At 50.0% G+C, this 18,622-nt stretch overlaps 2 protein-coding genes across 3 annotated transcripts in view; one reads left to right on the top strand and one right to left on the bottom strand.

Annotated features, from left to right (window-relative positions):
* WDR45B (WD repeat domain 45B) overlaps window positions 1-18,380 on the top strand; it is a 63,158-nt gene extending 44,778 nt beyond the window's left edge. The window contains exon 11 of the mRNA XM_035302250.3: window positions 17,814-18,380. Within this exon, the coding sequence (XP_035158141.1) occupies window positions 17,814-17,826 (13 nt within the window). The 3' untranslated portion in view covers window positions 17,827-18,380. The remainder of the gene's footprint in view (window positions 1-17,813) is intronic.
* The window catches only part of FOXK2 (forkhead box K2), an 81,251-nt gene that overhangs the window by 3,997 nt on the left and 58,632 nt on the right, over window positions 1-18,622 (bottom strand). The gene's annotated exons all lie outside the window — the stretch shown is intronic.

The following is an 18,622-nucleotide window of genomic DNA, read 5'->3' as shown; positions in this document are numbered from 1 at the left end:
TCCTGGGGTTCAGGCCACCCTGCAGATGCTAAGCTGGACAGGCCCCTCAACAGAGCAAGCAGATTCTGTAAAATCTCTCTCCACACCGTCCCCTTGGCTCTGCTGCTCAGGCACCCTCACCCACCAGGTGCCAATGGGACCTGGCACCTCCAGCTTCCAGCACAGACCAGTCCTCCTCGTGGGCGGCCGCATTTCTGGAAGACGCCGTCACCTCCACTTCTCGGTGAGCCCCGTGGTACTCTGAGAAGCAGGGCCAGCCTCCAGGCTACGCACACACTGTCCACTGCACTTCTCCAACCTCAAACCCACTCAGATCACCCCAGGAAGGGAGCGTGCACACACACTCCCAGGGGGCCCCAACCCAGCTCTACAGTAACCCCTTCCCACTGTCCCAGGAGCCTCACAACAGACACGCCTACCGCACAGCACCTGAACCCAGCCACAAACGCGGAACACACGGTGCACTCTGCCCTGGTGCCTGGAGGTACGGGAGGGGCACTTGCCCATCCCGTCCATCAGGGGTCAGCCCTCTCAGACCAGGGGCACTGGTGTGACACATATACCTCCCGCTCGCAGTCCCCTCCATGGACGCTGCCTGGTCAGGGACCTGAGCTCCACTCTCAGCCCTTCCCCAGGGAGTGACGTGAGCTCAGCCAGAGGCATGGTCACAGCTCTAGCTATGAGGGTTGGGAACATGCACACCCCGTAGTTGGGGCAGCCACAAAGATGGCAGTCAACACCAGGATCCCAAGAGACTCAAGCAGCGAACAGGGACCCAGAGGCACTGGGGGTCTCAGCTGTCAGACCCCCGTTTGGGAATTCACAACATGGCGCCGAGGCCACAGAGGTGGGTTCCCTGGAAGATGCCAAACCCCTGTCAACAGTGTGGACATCTGACTTTATTGGGTTCCCTTTTCCTTTACATCCCTGAGCAACAGAAACAGCAGAAGACGAATTTACACATAAAAGATGAAAAAGAGATCACGCCTGTTATCCCAGCACTTTGGGAGCCTGAGGTGGATCACCTGAGGTTAGGAGTTTGAGACTAGTCTGGCCAACATGGTGAAACCCTGTCTCTATTAAAAATACAAAAACATTCGCTGTGTGTGGTGGTGGGGGCCTGTCATCCCAGCTACTCAGGAGGCTGAGGCAGGAGAATCACTTTAACCTGGGAGGCAGAGGTTGCAGTGAGCCAGGATTGTGCCACTGCACGCCAGCCTAGGTGACAAGAAAGAAACTCCATCTCAAAAAAAAAAAAAAAGGATGAACAAGAAGCTGCTCAGCTTCCAGAAAGCACAGCTGCCCCGAAGTAGGAAGCTGGTCTGAGGAAGAGGCTTAGAGCTCAACGAGAGGGCAGGGGAGGCTCCAGGCCTGGGGGAGGCACGGGACACCGCTGAGCCCACCCATGTGACCCAGAGGACTTGTGCTGGCTCAGCACTCTCTCAAGGAGACCCCCACATGCACCCAGACACCAGTGCACAGCCAATGTCTGACAAGCACCAGTACTCCAAAAGAGACAAGGTCCCTGCTGTGGTGTCAGCGATTGTCCCTTCAAAACGTGTGCTGAAACTCAATTGCCAATGCGGCCTAATTAAGAGGTGGCATCTTCAGAAGGTGACTCAACACGGAGGCTTTGCCCTCTGGAGTAACTTGATGCTGTCACCAAGGACAGGTTCATGATTCCAGGAGTGAGTTCATTATAAAAGGGTGACTACGCCTCCAGCCCCCCACCCCGTAAGCGCACAGGAAGAAGGCCCTCGCCAGCCTCCCGAACTGCGAGCTGATCCATTTCTGTCCACGAAAAATTACTGTCTTGGGTGTTCTGTTATGGCTGTGCAACATGACTGAGCCACCTGACAGAAGAGCCTCACCCTCACCAGGACTCAAGTGGACCCAGAGAATACACAATGACGTAGGCCAGCACAGTGGCTCATGCCTGCTACTCCAAGGGAGGCCACGGCAGGCAGATCACTTGAGGCTAGGAGGTTGAGACCAGTCTGGACAACATAGCAAGACACTGTTCTCTATAAAAAGTAATTTTTAAAAAGACATAATACTAGAAATTACAGCTTGACAGGAGGAATGTGTTTAGTGTCCTGTAGCACTGAGATGACGAGTCAACAATACAGTTTCAAACAGCCAGGACACTGAAGGTTCCCAACACTTAGAAACAGTGAATGTCTGAGATGACGGATGTGCCAATCACCGTGAGTTACACGCTTCGCCACATCACTATGCGCCCACACACATGCAGAGTTTATTCAATGCTAATTACAGAATAGCAGTGAGAGGCCAGAAGTGAAAAGAAACTGGGAGGCCGGGCGCGGTGGCTCACCTGAGGTCAGGAGTTCAAGACCAGCCTAGCCAATGTGGTAAAACCCCGTCTCTACTAAAAATGCAAAATTAGCTGGGTGTGGTGGTGAATGCCTATAGTCCCTGCTCCTCAGGAGGCCGAGGCAGGAGAACTGCTTGAATCCAGGAGGCAGAGGTTGCAGTGAGCCAAGGTCATGCCACTGCATTCCAGCCTAGGCGACAAAGCAAAACCCCATCTCAAGAAAAAAAATTTAAAAAAAGAACACTGTGACACGTTAGTGCTCCCATCCATCCAGCCCTGCCCCCAGAGCCTCTGTCGCTAGTTACCCACCACGGGGCCCCACGAAGACACCTGTAACACAGCAGCAGGGCTGTGCTAATAGAGCCAGCCCTGAAGAGGGAGGAGAGGTGGAGAACGCTGACAAGTCCTTAGGCCGCAGGGCCCTGGAGGCGCTGGAGCTGGTGATGGTGAGGGAGGGCAGTCCCTGGGGGAATAGGACCAAGAAGCAGATGCTCCTAACGAGGCCCACACGTGCTCTCTTGGGAAGGCCCTGAGCTCTGCTACTGGTCATCTAAAAAAGCTCAGTAAGACGTCCATCCAGCAAGCACTGCGAACTCTGGTTTGCAGTGAGGACCACATGGTGCCAGGAAGGAGCTCCTGGAAAAGGAATGTGACGTCTGAGCCCAAGTGGGCTGCGTGAACACAGGTACGGCACACAGGGGGCCACGGCTAGCACATGGGCCTGCAGCGACCCTGCCCCTGAGCAAGTGAGGAGGCACAGCGGTCTCCGCCCAGTGCCTGCTCCTTGCTGGCAGAACTCGTAGACAGGAGTGGCCGGTGTGTTCCGTGAGAGCTTTGAGCACAGGGAACTCACACCACGCCTGACAACTCCAGGGACCTTAATTTTTATGCATCACCTTAGCAAGCCCAGGAGGACTGCAAGACTTTCCTACCACGAAATGGAACCTGAAGTGACTCGGGGGGCGGGGGTGGTCATTGGAATAAAACAAACATGAAATCAAGGAATCGGCAGAGATCAGAGCGAGAGGGGCCCCGCTGGCTCTGCGGCACGCTCTGGGTTCAACACCGTCCCGGGTAAGGCACCAGCAGGCTTGGGGAGGAATTCTAACGTTCACATGGAAATGCCAAGGACCTAGACTGGCTTAAGTGATTTTTAAAAAGAACCCAAGTTGGAGGACTGACACCTCCTGCGTGGAGACTCGATGAAGCTTAGGCCCTGCCACACAGACCGAGCACAGAAAGTGCACCTGCCTGGAAACAGCCCCCACACATGCCCGGTCCCAGGGCGTGACAAGGACGCCAGGGTACCTGGTAGGGCAGGCATGTCCTGATGCCACCTCTGAGGCTCCGCCTGCACCAAGCATGGAAAACAGCCAGGGAAGCAGGAGCGATGAAAAGAGAACAAGCAGCCACCGAGAATCTGGGCAAGGAACGTGTCCCAGAACTAAGGCATCTGTGAACAGCTGCCCTAGCAACGTGAAAGGAAAGGATGGATGGACTCAGGCTACTGGAGGCTAAGCGGCTGTGGTCTATGACCCTCGGTGTGGTGGGGACCACGGCACGTGGCCTCAACTAATGGGGCAACCCGGAGCCACAAGGGTGGGCCACAGACGTACAACCAACTCTAATGGGGCAATGGTGGGCAAGGCGCAGATGCACAGCGTGACTCTGATTTTGAGTGGCCTTCGCCTAATGCTAACTCAGAAGTGCATCCAAGCTATAGGCATCCCTGACAACCTTCCACCCGCCCTTTCTCACCCAAGGTTCCAGGGAAAGCAGACATTCTATTGGCAGAACAAGCACATTTCCTGTTGTCTCCAGAAGCACCTGCTGGTCTGTCAGGATGGGGCCTGCTTTGTCAACTCAGGGAACTACAGCCTGAGCTGGCATGTGGGGGCCTTCTGAGGCCAAGGGGCCTGGGGAGAGGCATGGGAAAGGACCCCAAGTCACAGGAGCCAGGTGCACCTTTACGGCCCATGGATAGAATGACGCAGGCTTAATAACAGGGACCGACCCCACTGTTACAGCTTTCAACAAGGACAGACCACAGCCGCAGGTATAACATGATCTCTCCAGCTCAAACACAAGAAGGCCCGGCACAGTGGCTACACCTGTAGTCCCCGCATTCTGGGAGGCAGGAGGATCACTTGAGCCCAGGAGTTTGAGACCAGCATGAGCAACATGGTGAGACCCCCATCTGTACAAAAGAAGAAAAATATTAGCCAGGCATGGTTGCACACGCCTATAGTCCTGGCTACTCAGGAGGCTGAGGCAGGAGAACTGCTTGAGGCCAGGAGTTCAAGACTGCAGTGAGCCATGATCACACCACTGCACTCCAGCCTGGAGTGTAGTGACTTTCTCAAAAACCAAAAAACACAAGCAGTAGAACCTGAAAAACAGGCAAGACAGGCCACTTACCTTGTGATATCTCCGTATTACCCGTCAAAAGGAAAGGACAACCTGATGTTCCCAAATCTGTTTACAGACTTGCACAAAGTCTTAGAGAAATAAGCAAATTACCCTGCCTCATGGAACAGCACCACAGCCTGCTGCATCCATGCTACCCCCGTGGTTAGAACTCACCTGTCCATAGAATGCAATCACAGACGACGGGTGCCAGCTTTCCTTTCTATTCCTCCATTTACTTATTTTACTGTCACCTAGGCTGGAGTGCAATGGCGTGGTCAGGGCTCAAGCGACTCTCCCTGCCTCAGCCTCTCAGTGGCTGGGACTACAGGTGCCATAGCCACACCCAACTAATCTGTGATTTTGTAAACACCATGTTCCCCAGGCTGGTCCTGAACTCCTGGGCACAAGCAATCCAACCACCCTGGTCTCCCCAAGTGCTGGGATTATAGGTGTGAGCCACCACACCCAGCTGTTTCTATTCCTTATTTATTTATTTATTTATTTTATTATTATTTTTTTAAGATGGGGTTTCTCCATGATGGCTAAGCTGGTCATGAACTCCTGACCTCAGGCGATCCACCCACCTCGGCCTCCCAAAGTGCTAGGATTACAGGCGTGAGCCACCACACCCAGCTGTTTCTATTCCTTTAGGGGAAGAACTAGGTTCCTCTGCAAGTCTATCTAGAGATGTTCAGCAATTGTGGCAAAGCAGCCAGTGGGCCCAGCTGCCGCCCACTCCGCTCTCCAGACACTCACAAGGGAACGTTCCCCACCTGAGGGTCCTCACTGATTCAGGAGGTGGCTTTCGGAAAGAAGGTCGTGGAGATGCATTCATTTTTTGGCCTTCCATGCACACGAATCCTCCACACGTAAATTCCAGTATCTTGAAACTCAAATGTCTGGAGTATTTCTCATCAAGCCAACTCTGAACCCACAGGAAGCCTATGTTGTAACACTCAAGAGCACCGCAGCTGTGGGCTGCGTGGGTGCCACGGGCAGGGATCCCCTCCGAGAGCTACAGGAAGCATCAGAAAACCCGACACTGTGGGCAGACACTGGAGCAGCTGCCACCGCCGGTGTGGTGGTAATAGGTCAGCTCCCACAGTACACAGGCCCCAACCCGAGGCCTTGAGCCTCCTCGTCTGCACGTCCTGATTCCGCTGCTCTGGGGCTGTTGACCTGTAGCAGCAGCTGCTGCTCTTATGCCTGAAAAGGCTTTGAAGCTGGGTGTGAAAGAGGTCCAGGGACCCTCAGGCATCAATGCTGTTTTACATCCTCACAACTGTGTGACCAGCCAGGGATGGCCACATCATCAAATCCTCACTCCAATTCTGGGAGCCAGAACCCCACTGAGGCATGCATATGCCTCAGCCCGGCTCCCCCGCGTCCTGCTCCATGCTGATGCACTGCTCCCTCCACAGGGACCCTCGTGGGGGACACGGATGGCAAATTCTCTGTGGGGCAGGGATCTGGAAGGCTCAAAGGCCTGCAGTGTCCCAGGCACGTGGCCTGTGGGTTCGGGACTACAGCCGTCTGGTCAGCTGTCCCTGGCAAAGCACGCGGTGACCAGGGCCGGGCGCCGGGTGGCTCGGAGTTCCATCCACCTTCCCCTGGGCTTTCCTTCCTTCTCTTTCTTCCCTTCCTCCTTCCTTCCAGAAAGAAACTGCTGCACACCGTTTCAGAATAGTACAGGGAGACTGTCACAGGGTCTGCCTCTGCCAGCGTGAACTGGGATATCTTGCCCCTACAGTGAAGTGTGCGCCCTCATGCCCGGGGCCACAGCTGAGATGTAAAGAACTTGGCCACCTCGAGGAGATGCCCCAGGAAATGCTGGAGTCCACAAATGGCACTTGGGGACCACGTAACTGCTACACAATGAAGAAGACAGAGTTAGGCAGGAGGGACAAAGGATCAAAGCACGAAAAAATATTAACTAAAGAACTGAAAGGCAGGGCCTGAGAATGTCCCAGGGTGACGCAGCAGAAGGGCCCCAGGAGGCGGGTCAGTTAGGCCTGGCCAGATAGGGAGGGCCTGTGAAGAACCTCTCAAGGTTCCTCCGCTGTGTGAGGCTTGAGCTGTGGCGATATCTTCTACTAACCGTGGTCTGGGAACCCTAAGGTGACAGAAAGAAAACAAAAAAACACACCTGTGAACCCCACGAAGGGCCAGGCCAGTGAAAAGGCTGGAGGGTCAGTCAGTGTGTGAACCAAGAGATGCTCTAGTCCACGCTAAGTAGCCACAGCCCTGGCCAAACACAGCTCAGCCCCAAACTCCCAAATCAACAGACGGCACTGGCCGGGCACGCTGGCTCCACCTATAATCACAGCACTTTGGGAGGCCAAGGCTGTAGGGTCACTGGAGTCCAGGAGTTTGAAACCAGCCTGGGCAACACAGTGAGACCCCATCTCTACAAAAAATACAATTAGCTGGGTGTGGTGTTGCACACCTGCCATGCCAGCTACTTGGGAGGCTGAGGTGGGAGGACAGCTTGAGCCCAGCAGGTCAAGGCTGCAGTGAGTTGGTAAACTCCAGCTGTGTGCCAGAGCAAGACAGTATCTGAAAACAACAACAAAAGATGAAGTCAGTCCAGCACAGTGGCTCCCGCCTGTAATCCCAGCACTGAGGAGGCTGAGGAGGGCGGATCACCTGAGGCTGGGAGTTTGAGACCAGTGTGACAAACATGGAGAAACCATCTCTACCAAAAATACAAAACTTAGCTGGGCGTGGGGGCATGTGCCTACAATCCCAGCTACTCAGGAGGCTGAGGCAGGAGGACTGCTTGAATCTGGGAGGTGGAGGTTGTGGTGAGCTGAGATGGTGCCATTGCACTCCAGCCTGGGTGACAAGAGTGAAAATCCACCTCAAAGAAAAATAAATGAAGTCATTTATGAAAACACAACTGTAATTGTGCCAGGAAACCAGAACAGCCACCTGTAGCCCAGAGACAAAAGGTGAGCCTGGAAACGCCCAGAGACAAAAGGTGAGCCTGGAAACGCATGGACGGCGGCACCTGCAGCCCTGAGGGCAGGGGTCTCCCAAAGCAAGCTCTGAGGGTGCCGATCCACAGCACGAGTGATGGGAGGAAGTCAATCTGGATGAGCCTGGGGCACCTAACTCTTCCCACATCTCACTGCCAGGGAGACTTGGGAGCATTTCCAGAAAATACCAGGCTTTCCTTTCTGTAAACTCAGAAAGAGGCCTCAAGCCCTCTCCACACTCTGGAACAAGCTTGGAGCAGTGCCAGGCAGTCTGGTTTCTCTTCCTGTTAGTAAGAGGGCTAGTACCAGGCTTCCTCCAGGGGCAGGCAGCATGATGCACACAGCTCCGCACAGGGTTTGGGGCCCCTGGAACAGAGCAGGGTAACACAGGAGCACTGGCAGGTGGGCAGGGTGGACGACGGAGTCAACTGGACCAGAGGCTGCCCTGGTGAACCTGACAGGCCTAGGATGGACTCGCCTGTGTATGAATGAGGCCTCTGTGGAGACCCCTATGGAAGCAGCAATGAGGGCTGGAGCCACAATCACAGTCACCTTCCAGGAAGATGCTGGCAGCTCATGCCCTGCACCCACCCATAGAACTCACCTGTCACCGACCTAGCTACCTGCTGTCCTGCCAGGTCAGGGCTATAGCACACAGCCAGAACACCCTGACCCTCATCCTCTCAGCCCCACCTCCCATCCATCAGCACCATCTTCACGACACAGGCAGAGTCCAAGCCCTGAGCCCTGGGTCCCACAGCAGGGGGAGGCAGAGGCAGAACCAGCCCAGGCTGTACTTGGGGACTGGGTGAGGACAGAACCCCTTAGGGCAGGAGGCTGGCCTTGGCCTCATTGCCCGTGCTGTTGACCCCTCTGACGCCCCTGGGGGAGTCTCAGGCAGCCTGTGCTGTCCCTCCCTTGACACCAGATGCTGGGGGCAAAGAGACACAGATGGAACATGCCTCCACCTCGTCCAAAAGCAACCCTGCACTCGAGTCCCCTGGAAGAGGCTGGGGGACACAAGCATGTCAGCACACAGACCCTCCCAGTGCTTCCACAAGGCAACCAGGAGCCCCAGTAACTGCACCACATTCCCGCGTAACCCTTTTACCTCTGCATACCTGGCAGGAACATGGACACCTGTGGTCAGGGTAACGCCTTCCAGTGGGACCCCCAAATGGATTAGGTCCTCCAATGCAGCCCAGGCTGAAAGGGGGCGGGGACTCACTTCGGTTCAGGAGGGGACCCTGGCTGAAGTGCCAGTCTATCCCTCAGGGTCAGGAGGCTGGATGACCTTTCTTCCTCCCCCTCCCCTGCTAAGATGGGGCCCAGGGAGGCAGATCTTCAGCCAGGGGTTGCTGCGCCTGGGGCCACAGAGCTCTGGGGCAAAGCAGAACAGAACACGCGTGGCCAAACGTGCTAGCTTTCGGGGAACAGCCCCAGCTGTGACCCAGGAAGAGGCTCCACTGTGGTGGGTCAGCGAGGCGCCACAGCGCAGGACCCTTCAAGGCGCTGCTGCAACCTAGGCAGCCACACCCTTTCAGGACCCATGGGCTCCTCCCGACATCCTCAGCCACAGCAGCACGAGGCACCACAGGAGAAGCTTGGTCAAAGTGCGCACTCAGAACACAGATCCTAGGGGTGTAGACAACTGAAGCAAAACAGGGAGGTGTGTGCCAGAGGGAACAGAGGATGGCACGGTGCAAGTTGTGAGTTCCGAAGCTGAACAGAAGTCTCCAAATGGGCCCTGCAGGGGGTGGGACCGTGTGTGGACGACCATCACATGAGCTGTGAGCACCTCTGATGACACCCTAACCACAGGCTTGGGATGGAAAACTAGGCCGCGTCCACAGAATTCTTCAGTAAAAATATTAAATTTACCTTGGGGTAATGTTGAAAGTAAGTATCTAGGAAGAAAAACAGTTTATAGAAGTACTGAGAAAACAGAATGAGGAAGACTGGCAGAAATAAAAATCAAGGCTGCGATTTCAAATGTACTTACAAGTCCCAAAAATGTAATTTACAGGAGGGAAAGAGTCTGTAGAGTTTCAGGCTTTATGGATTTCTTTTATTTTGAGATGGGGTCTCACTCTCTCACCCATGCTGGGGTGCAACACGGTGATCTCAGCTCACTACAGCTTTTGCATCCCAGGCTCAAGCAGTCCTCCGACCTCAACCTCCCCAGGTAGCTAGCATTTCAGACATGTGCCACCAAGCCCAGCTAAATTTTTGTACATGGTCTCACCATGTTTGCCAGGCTGGTCTTGAACTTCTGAGCTCAAGTGATCTGCCCACCTCGGCCTCCCAAAATGCTGGGATAACAGGCATGAGCCACCGCACCTGGCCCTTTGTTGTTTTTGTGGAGAATGGGTTCTCGCTGTGCCCAGGGTGGCCTCAAACTCCTGGGCTCAAGCAATCTTCCCATCTCAGCCTCCCTAAGTGCTGGGATTACAGGTTTGAGCAACCATGCCTGACTCAGTCCTTTCAATTCATATAGCATACTTTAACTAAGGGAGAAAAGGTTTCTCAATCTTAAAGCACAAGATTATCATCAATATTGGATAAGAAGTTGAGAGATTGAGTAAGTAACCAAAAACTTCATAGATGGTTTCACAGGGGAGGTCTATCAAACATTTAAACAACTGCCAGGCGAAGTGGCTGATGCCTATAATCCTAGCATTTAGGGAGGGCAAGATGGGAGGATTACTTAAGCCTCGGAGTTCGGAATCAGCTTTGGCTAATACAGTGAGACCTCTCCCTACAAAAAAAAAAAAAAAAAAAAATGGCTGGGCATGGTGGCACATGCTTGTAGGCCCAGCTACTCTGGAAGCTGAAGTAGGGGGTCACTTGAGCCCAGGAAGTTGAGGCTGCAGTGAACCAAGATCCTGCCACTGAACTTCAGCCTGGACCACAAGCAAGACACTCTATATTAAACACAGAAGAAACAAAAGGAAAAGTATATAAACTGGACTTCATAAAAATTTTAAAAAGAGGGTATCAAAGAAGTGAAAAGACAACCTACAGAATAGGAGGAAATACTTGCAAATGATATAGGCATGCCTCATTTGTTGTACTTCACTGATAATTGCCTTTTTTTATTAAGGTTTGTGGCAATCAAGCAAGCCTACCGGCACCATTCTGCCAACAGCATGTATTGTCATTCCATGTCTCTACCACACCTTGGGAATTCTCACAGTATTTCAGACTTCTTTATTATCTCATCTGTTATTATAGTGATGTATGACCAGTGACCTCTGATGTGGTCTTGAGTGTCCCTGTTTTGGGACACCGTGAACTGAGTCCATGTAACACAAGGCTGAGCTGAACTGGTAAACAGTGTGTGTTCAGACTGCTCTCTAGGAGAGACAGAGTCCTAGAGAAAACTATATTGAAGTTAAGCAGCTAATAGCCCTACAATGACTTCTAAGTGTTCAAGTGAAAGGAAGTTTCATGTCCCTCATTTCAACCCAAAAGCTAGAAATGATTAAGCTTCCTGAGGAGAGCATGTTGAAAACTGAGCTAGGCCAACAGATCAGCCTCTTGTGGTTGTTGGCACTAAGTTGTGAATGCAAAGGAAAAGTTCTTGAAGAAAATTAAAAGTGCTCCTCCAGGGAATGCATGAATGGTAGGAAAGCAAAACGGCCTAACGGCTGATGGGCAGGAAGTCTGGTGGTCTGGACAGAAGATCAAACCACCCATGACATTCCCTTAGCGAAAGCCCAGTCTGAAGCAAGGCCCCAACTCTTCAACTCGGTGAAGGCTGAGAGGCGAGGAAACCGCTGGGATCACAGGTGGAGCCACACACACAGCGGGGCCTGGGCTGGGGCTGTCTCCTTTGCTGCACAAAAGCGTTTCTACTTGTTGTGAGCCCACTTGTCCAGTTCTGCTTTGGTGGCCCGTGCTTGCGGGTATTAATGAAGAAATCTTTGCCGCGAACAATGTCCTGGAGAGTTTTCCCCACGTTTTCTTTTAGTAGTTTCATACTTTGGGGTTTTGGACTTAAGTCTTTAATCCATTTTGATTTTTGTATATGGCAAGAGATAGGGGTCTAGTTTCATTGTTTGGCATATAAATATCCAGTTTTCCCAGCACCATTTACTGAAAAGACTGTCTTTTCCCCAATGTGTATCTTGGCACCGTTGTCAAAAATGAGTTAACTGTAGATGTGAGGATTAACTTCTGGGTTCTCTAATCTATTCCATTTGTCTGTACACTTGTTTCCATGGTAGTACCATGCTGTTTTAGTTATTATAGCTCTATAATACAATTTGATATCAGGTAATGTGATTCTTCCAGTTTTGTTCTTTTTGCTCAGGATGGTTTTGGCCCTTCTGGGTCTTTTGTGGTTCCATGTAAATTTTAGGATTATCTTACTTATTTCCATGAAGAATGTCACTGCTACTTTGACAGAGATTGCACTGAATCTGTAGATTACTTTGAGCAGTATGGACATTAACACTATTCAGTCTTATAATCCATGAACATGGAATAGCTTTCCATTTTTTGGTGTCCTCTTCCAATTCTTATTTTCTAGTTTTCACTATAGAGATCTTTCATTTCTTTGGTTAAGTTTACTCGTAGGTATTTTATTTTTTTGTAGCTACTGTAAATGAGCTTACTTTCTTAATTTCTTTTTCAGATTGTTCATGGTTTATATACATAAATGCTACTGATTTCTGTATGTTAATTTTGTATTGGGCAAGTTTACTGAATTTATCAATTCTAATAGTTTTTTGGTGAGTCTTTAGGTTTTTCTTTTTTTTTTTTGAGACGGAGTCTCGCTGTTGTTACCCAGACTGGAGTGCAATGGCACGATCTTGGCTCACCACAACCTCCGTCCGCCTCCTGGGTTCAAGCAACTGTCCCGCCTGAGCCTCCCGAGTAGCTGGGACTACAAGCGCACGCTACCACACCCAGCTAATTTTTCTATTTTTAATAGAGATGGGGTTTCACCTTGTTGACCAGGATGGTCTCGATCTCTTGATCCACCTGCCTCAACCTCCCAAAGTGCTGGGATTAAAGGCGTGAGCCACTGCGCCCGGCCACGTTTTTCTAAATACAAGGTCCTATCATCTGCAAACAAGGATAATCTGACTTCTTCCTTTCCTTTGGATGCCCCTTTTCTCATTTGACTGATCTTGCTAGGACTTCCAGTACTATGTTAAATAACTGTGGTGAAAGTGGGTATCCTTGTATTGTTCAAGATCTTACAAGAAAGGCTTTCAGTTTTTCCACATTCAGTATGATACTAGCTGTAGGTCTGTTTTATGTGGCTTCTACTGCATTATGTTCCCTCTATTGTGTTGACGTATGTTCTCCTAGTTTTGTGGGGAGTAAGGGTTATGATGAAGGGATATAGAATGTTTTTTTGTTATTTTCTTGAGACAGAGTCTTGCTCTGACGCCAGGCTGGAGTACAGTGACGCAATCCTGGCTCACTTCAACCTCTGCCTCCTGGGTTCAAGTGATTCTTCTGCCTCGGCCTCTGAGTATCTGGCACTATAGATGTGCACCACCACGCCTGGCTAATTTTTGTGGTTTTTTGTTTATTTGTTTGTTTGTTTTAGTAAAGACAAAGTTTCACCGTGTAAGCCAGGATGGTCTTGATCTCCTGAGCTCGTGATCTGCCCTCAGCCTCCCTAAATGCTGGGATTACTGGCACCATTTTGCCAACAGCATGTATTGTAATTTCATGTCTCTGTCCCATCTTGGTAATTCTCACAATATTTCAAACCTTTTTATTATTTTATCTGTTACAGTGATGTATGATCAGTGACCGCTGATCTGGTCTTGAGTGTCGTGAGCCACTGCACTCAGGCGGGATATCGAATTTTATCAGAAGCTTTTTTACCATCAGTTGAAATGATCATTATGATGTATGACCTTCATTTTGCTGATATATCACACTAATTGATTTGTGTGTACGGAACCATCCTTCAATCCCTGACACAAATCTCACTTGGTCATGATAAATTTTCTTTTTGCAGCTGGGCGTGGTGGCTCACACCTGTAATCCCAGCACTTAGGGAGTCTGAGGTGGGCAGACCACCCAAGGTTGGGAGTTCGAGGCCAGCCTGACCAACATAGAGAAACCCCATCTCTACTAAAAATACAAAAATAGCCAGGAGTGATGGCACAGGCCTATAATCCCAGCTACTCAGGAGGCTGGGTAAAAAAAGCTTTTTTTAAAAAATTGAGACGAGTTTCGCTCTTGTTACCCAGGCTGGAGTGCAATGGCGCAATCTCGGCTCACCGCAAGCTCCGCCTCCTGGGTTCAGCCAATTCTCCTGCCTCAGCCTCCTGAGTAGCTGGGATTACAGGCACACGCCACCATGCCCAGCTAATTTTTTTTATCTTTAGTAGAGACGGGGTTTCACCATGTTGACCAGGATGGTCTCGATCTCTTGACCTCGTGATCCACCCGCCTCAGCCTCCCAAAGTGCTGGGATTACAGGCTTGAGCCACCGTGTCCGGCCAAGAATTCTTTTTAATGTGTTAAATTCAGTTTGTTAATTTTTGTTTGTTTTAAGTCACCGGGTCTGCTCTGTTGCCCAGGCTATAGTGCAGTCGTGTGATTGTAACTCACTGAAACCTCTCATTCCTGGGCTCAAGTGATCCCCGCTAGGGCTTGGAGCGGGGGCCTCAGGGACTCTTCCTATTGCTCTGTTCTACTGTGGCTGAGCTGGTATCCGAGTTGCAGGACAAAGTCCTCTGTACTCTTCCATCTCCTCTCCTCACATGCAAAGAAGGAGTGTCTCCCAGAGCTACAAGCCATGCCGCCTCAGGTTCGGGCAGAGGTGACACAAGCATTCCCTTGGCCACCCTAGCTGGTGTCTCACTAGGTTGTATGCACCCCAAGTCCACTGGCTCTGAGCCCAGCACAGCATCAAGACTGCCGAGGAACTGTAGTCTTAGAGGCCTAGACTGCCTTTCAGGTTTACTTAGGTCTCCAGAGCAATTTCACCCACACATGGTGCTAGGGCTGGTCTAAATGCTGCCTCCAGGGGCACCAGCTGAGTTCTGCCCCGAGTTGCTTTCTGCTGTAACAGGGCAGCACTGAGTTTCAATGCAATGTCCCACAATCACTGTGCTCTCCCTTCCTCAAGCGCACAGATTCTTCCTTCACACCATGAGGCCACTGCCAGGGGATGAGGGAAAGGTGGTGTGGGTGAATCAAGACTCTTTCCTACCTTTGGTACCTCTTTCCTCAATGAGATATTAAACCAGGTACTGTAATCACTCACCTAATTTTTGGCTTTTATGAAGGTGCTTCTTTCCTTCTGATATAAGGTCTCACTCTGTTACTCAGGTTGGAGTGCAGTGGCATGACCATAATTCACTGTAGCCTCTACTTCCTGAGCTCAGGTGGTCCTCACACCTCAGCCTCCTGAGTAGCTAGCTGAGACTACAGGCACATGCCTGGCTACTTTTTGTACTGTTTTGCAGAGACAGGTTTTCGCTATCCTGCACAGGCTGGGAAGGTGCTTTTGTGTGTAGCTAGTTGTTGGCTTTAGTGTTCCCTTAGGGGCATGCCTGCTGGAGAATTCCATTCAGCTATCTTGCTGCACCCACCTCCTAAAATTTATATTCAAATAGAGACAGGGTCTCACTATAATACCCCTGGCTGGCCTGAAATTCCTGGCCTCAAGCAATCCTCCTGCCTCAGCCTCCCAAAGTGCTGGGATTCCAGGCCTGAGCCCCATACCTGGCCTATGTTTTTAGGCATAATGCTACTGCATACTTAATAAACAATACAGTATAAACATAACTGCTTAAAATGGTAGGAAACTAAACATGTCATGCTCTACTGCAGTATTCATTTACATCCAACCCTCCAGCATCTCTGAGGTACACCTACCTGCCTGGAAAGGGCCTGAAATCTCTACATATACATAAAGAACCACAAACTTCACAACAAACACAACCAAATTAAAAGACGGGCAAAGGAGGTCGTGTGCAGTGGCTCACGCCTGTAATCCCAGCACTTTGGGATGCTGACGCGGGCGGATCACAAGGAAGTCAGGAGTTTGAGATCAGCTTGGCTAAAACAGTGAAACCCTGTTTCTACTAAAAATACAAAAAATTATCCGGGTGTGGTGGTAGGGGCCTGTAATCCCAGCTACTTGGGAGTCTGAGGCAGGACAATTGCTTGAACCCAGGAGGCAGAGGTTGCAGTGAGCCAAGATCGCACAATGGCACTTCAGCCCGGGCAACAGTGTGACTCCGTCTCAAAAAAAAAAAAAAAAAAAAAAAAGGGCAAAGAATTTAAAAAGACATTTCTTCAAAGAAGACACGCAAATCACCATAAAGTACAAGAGAAGATGTCTGGCAGGTGTGGTGGCTCACACTGTTATCTCAGCACTTTGAGAGGCTAAGGTGGGCAGACTGCTGGAGCCCAGGAGCTCAAGACCAACATGGGCAACATGACAAGACATGATGGCTTTAAAAAAAAAAAAAAAAAAAAAAAAAAAGACTAATTGGCATGACCACCTATGCAGTAGTTCTCATACTAGGTCTTCACTTGTGCAGTGGTTCTCATATTAGGTGTTCAGCATCCAGGCTGTCACTGACACTGTTTTAAGAAAAATCATTTCCAGAATCTCTACCTGGTCATGAAGTCTTTCTTAAAGGCAATCTACCACCTTCTCTCTCTCAACAGCCTCTCTCCTCTGCTCAATTGGCACGGGCTTTGGGGATAAAAACTTTGGGATGGAGCACAAATGCAGTAATAGAAAATACTGGTGCTGGCTGGGTATGCTGCTCACACCTGTGATCCCAGCACTCTGAGAGGCCGAGATGGGAGGACTGTGTGAAACCAAGAGTTTTAGACCAGCCTGGGCAACACAGTGAGACTCTCCATCTATTAAATAATGTAAAACTTAGCTGAGAGTGTTGGCACATGCCTGGTGTCCTAGCTACTTAGGAGGCTGATGTGGAAAGACTGCTTATGCACAGGAGGTCAAGGCTGCATTAAGTGGTGATCACATCACTGCACTCTAGCCTTGGTGAAAGTTGAGACCTTGTCACCTTGTCTCTTAAAAAAAAAAAAAAAAGGCTAGGCGCAGTGGCTGAGGCCTATAATCCCAGCACTTAGGGAGGCCAAGGCAGATCACGAGGTCAGGAGTTTGAGACCAGCCTGGCCAACATGGTGAAACCCTGTCTCTACTAAAAATACCAAAAGAAAAAGAAAAAATTAGCCAGGGATGACAGTGTGTGCCCGTAATCCCAGCCACTCGGAAGGCTGAGGCAGGAGAATCGCTTGAACCTGGGAGGCAGAGATTGTAATGATCTGCGATTGCGCCACTGTACTCTAGCCTGGGCAACAGAGCAAGACTCTACCTCAAAAAAAAAAAAAAAAAAAAAAAAAAAAAAAGATAAAGGAAAGGAAAGGAAAAGAAAAAACTGGTGCTAGGAACCCAAATTTTTATTTCCTGAAAAAAATCCTTTTTCAAAACAAGTAGTTTCTTAGTCAAAGGTTTCAATCAAATCAAAGGAGAACCAATAGGATTTCCCAATAACAGATCATTTAAAATGTTTTTGTTAAAGGATCGCTGACTTTTTTTTTTGAGACAGAGTCTTGCTCTGTCACCCAGACTGGAGTGCCGGGTGAGACCTCGGCTTACTGCAACCTCTGCCTCCCGGGTTCAAGAGATTCTCCTGCCTCAGCCTTCTGAGTAGCTGGGACTATAGGAACCTGCCACCATGCCCAGCTAATTTTTGTATTTTTAGTAGACACAGGGTTTCACCATGTTGGCCAGACTGGTCTGGAACTTCTGATCTCAAGTGATCCACCCACCTCAGCCTCCCAAAGTGCTGGGATTACAGGTGTGTGCCACCACGCCCGGCCGAGATCACTGACTTTCACATGAATCTGGAAGGAGCTTCAGTGCTGACCCTAGGCCTGTGCAACCATCAATGAACACAGAACTAGTCAGGTGGTTTTCTTTAAAGCTAAAAATATTAAGAAAGGCATCTTAGTAACATTTTAATTTTTGATGTTATAAGAATTTGTTATAATTTTGGCTTTTATCAATTTTGTTATTTATAGACAAATTAGTCTTTAATATTTATATCTATATATTGTTGTTGCAGAGAAAAGATATGACTAATAAATGACATTTAAGACTGAAGTTGGCTGGGCGCGGTGGATCACGAGGTCAAGAGATCGAGACCATCCTGGTCAACATGGTGAAACCCCGTCTCTACTAAAAATACAAAAAATTAGCTGGGCATGGTGGCGTGTGCCTGTAATCCCAGCTACTCAGGAGGCTGAGGTGGGAGAACTGCCTGAACCCAGGAGGCAGAGGCTGTGGTGAGCCAAGATCGCGCCATTGCACTCCAGCCTGGGTAACAAGAGTGAAACTCCATCTCAAAAAAAAAAGACTGAAAAAGACTGAAGTACACGACTCGTACAAAATCTGTGCGGGAATGTGAGATGGAAAGACCGGGCCAAAGCTGAGGGGTCTGGGCCACTCCTGCCTGGCCCATGCATGGGTGAGTGGACATCTAACAATAGCTGTTTTTGGAGTCCAGTAGTACAGTTAAAATAAATAATCCCGTAAGAGTTTTACTTTAAAACATCAGTATTCTCAACAGTGGAAAACTAAAACACTTGCTTAAATTTATAATGAAAAATTTTACATAAATATGTAAAAAGGTTACAGTTTTTCAAACTGTTTCTAAGAGAGGTGGACCCAGAAGGCCTCTGACCCGCACGGGTAGCTCTTGGCAGACCTGGAATGTTTCAGAATGTACATTGTTGGGCCCCACACCAGACATGCCTATTGGGAACTCTGGGGAACGCAGCCCTCTGGGGAATTCTGACACATATCAAGTCTGGGAATCACTGAGGTCCATGCTGTCTTAAAAGTGGGAAGAATGACTTAGACCAAGATGCCACC

Source organism: Callithrix jacchus, chromosome 5, assembly GCF_049354715.1.
Source record: "Callithrix jacchus isolate 240 chromosome 5, calJac240_pri, whole genome shotgun sequence".
Taxonomy (NCBI): Eukaryota; Metazoa; Chordata; class Mammalia; order Primates; family Cebidae; genus Callithrix; species Callithrix jacchus.
Note: the sequence above shows the minus strand (reverse complement) of the source record. Positions and strands in the feature narration are given on the sequence as shown.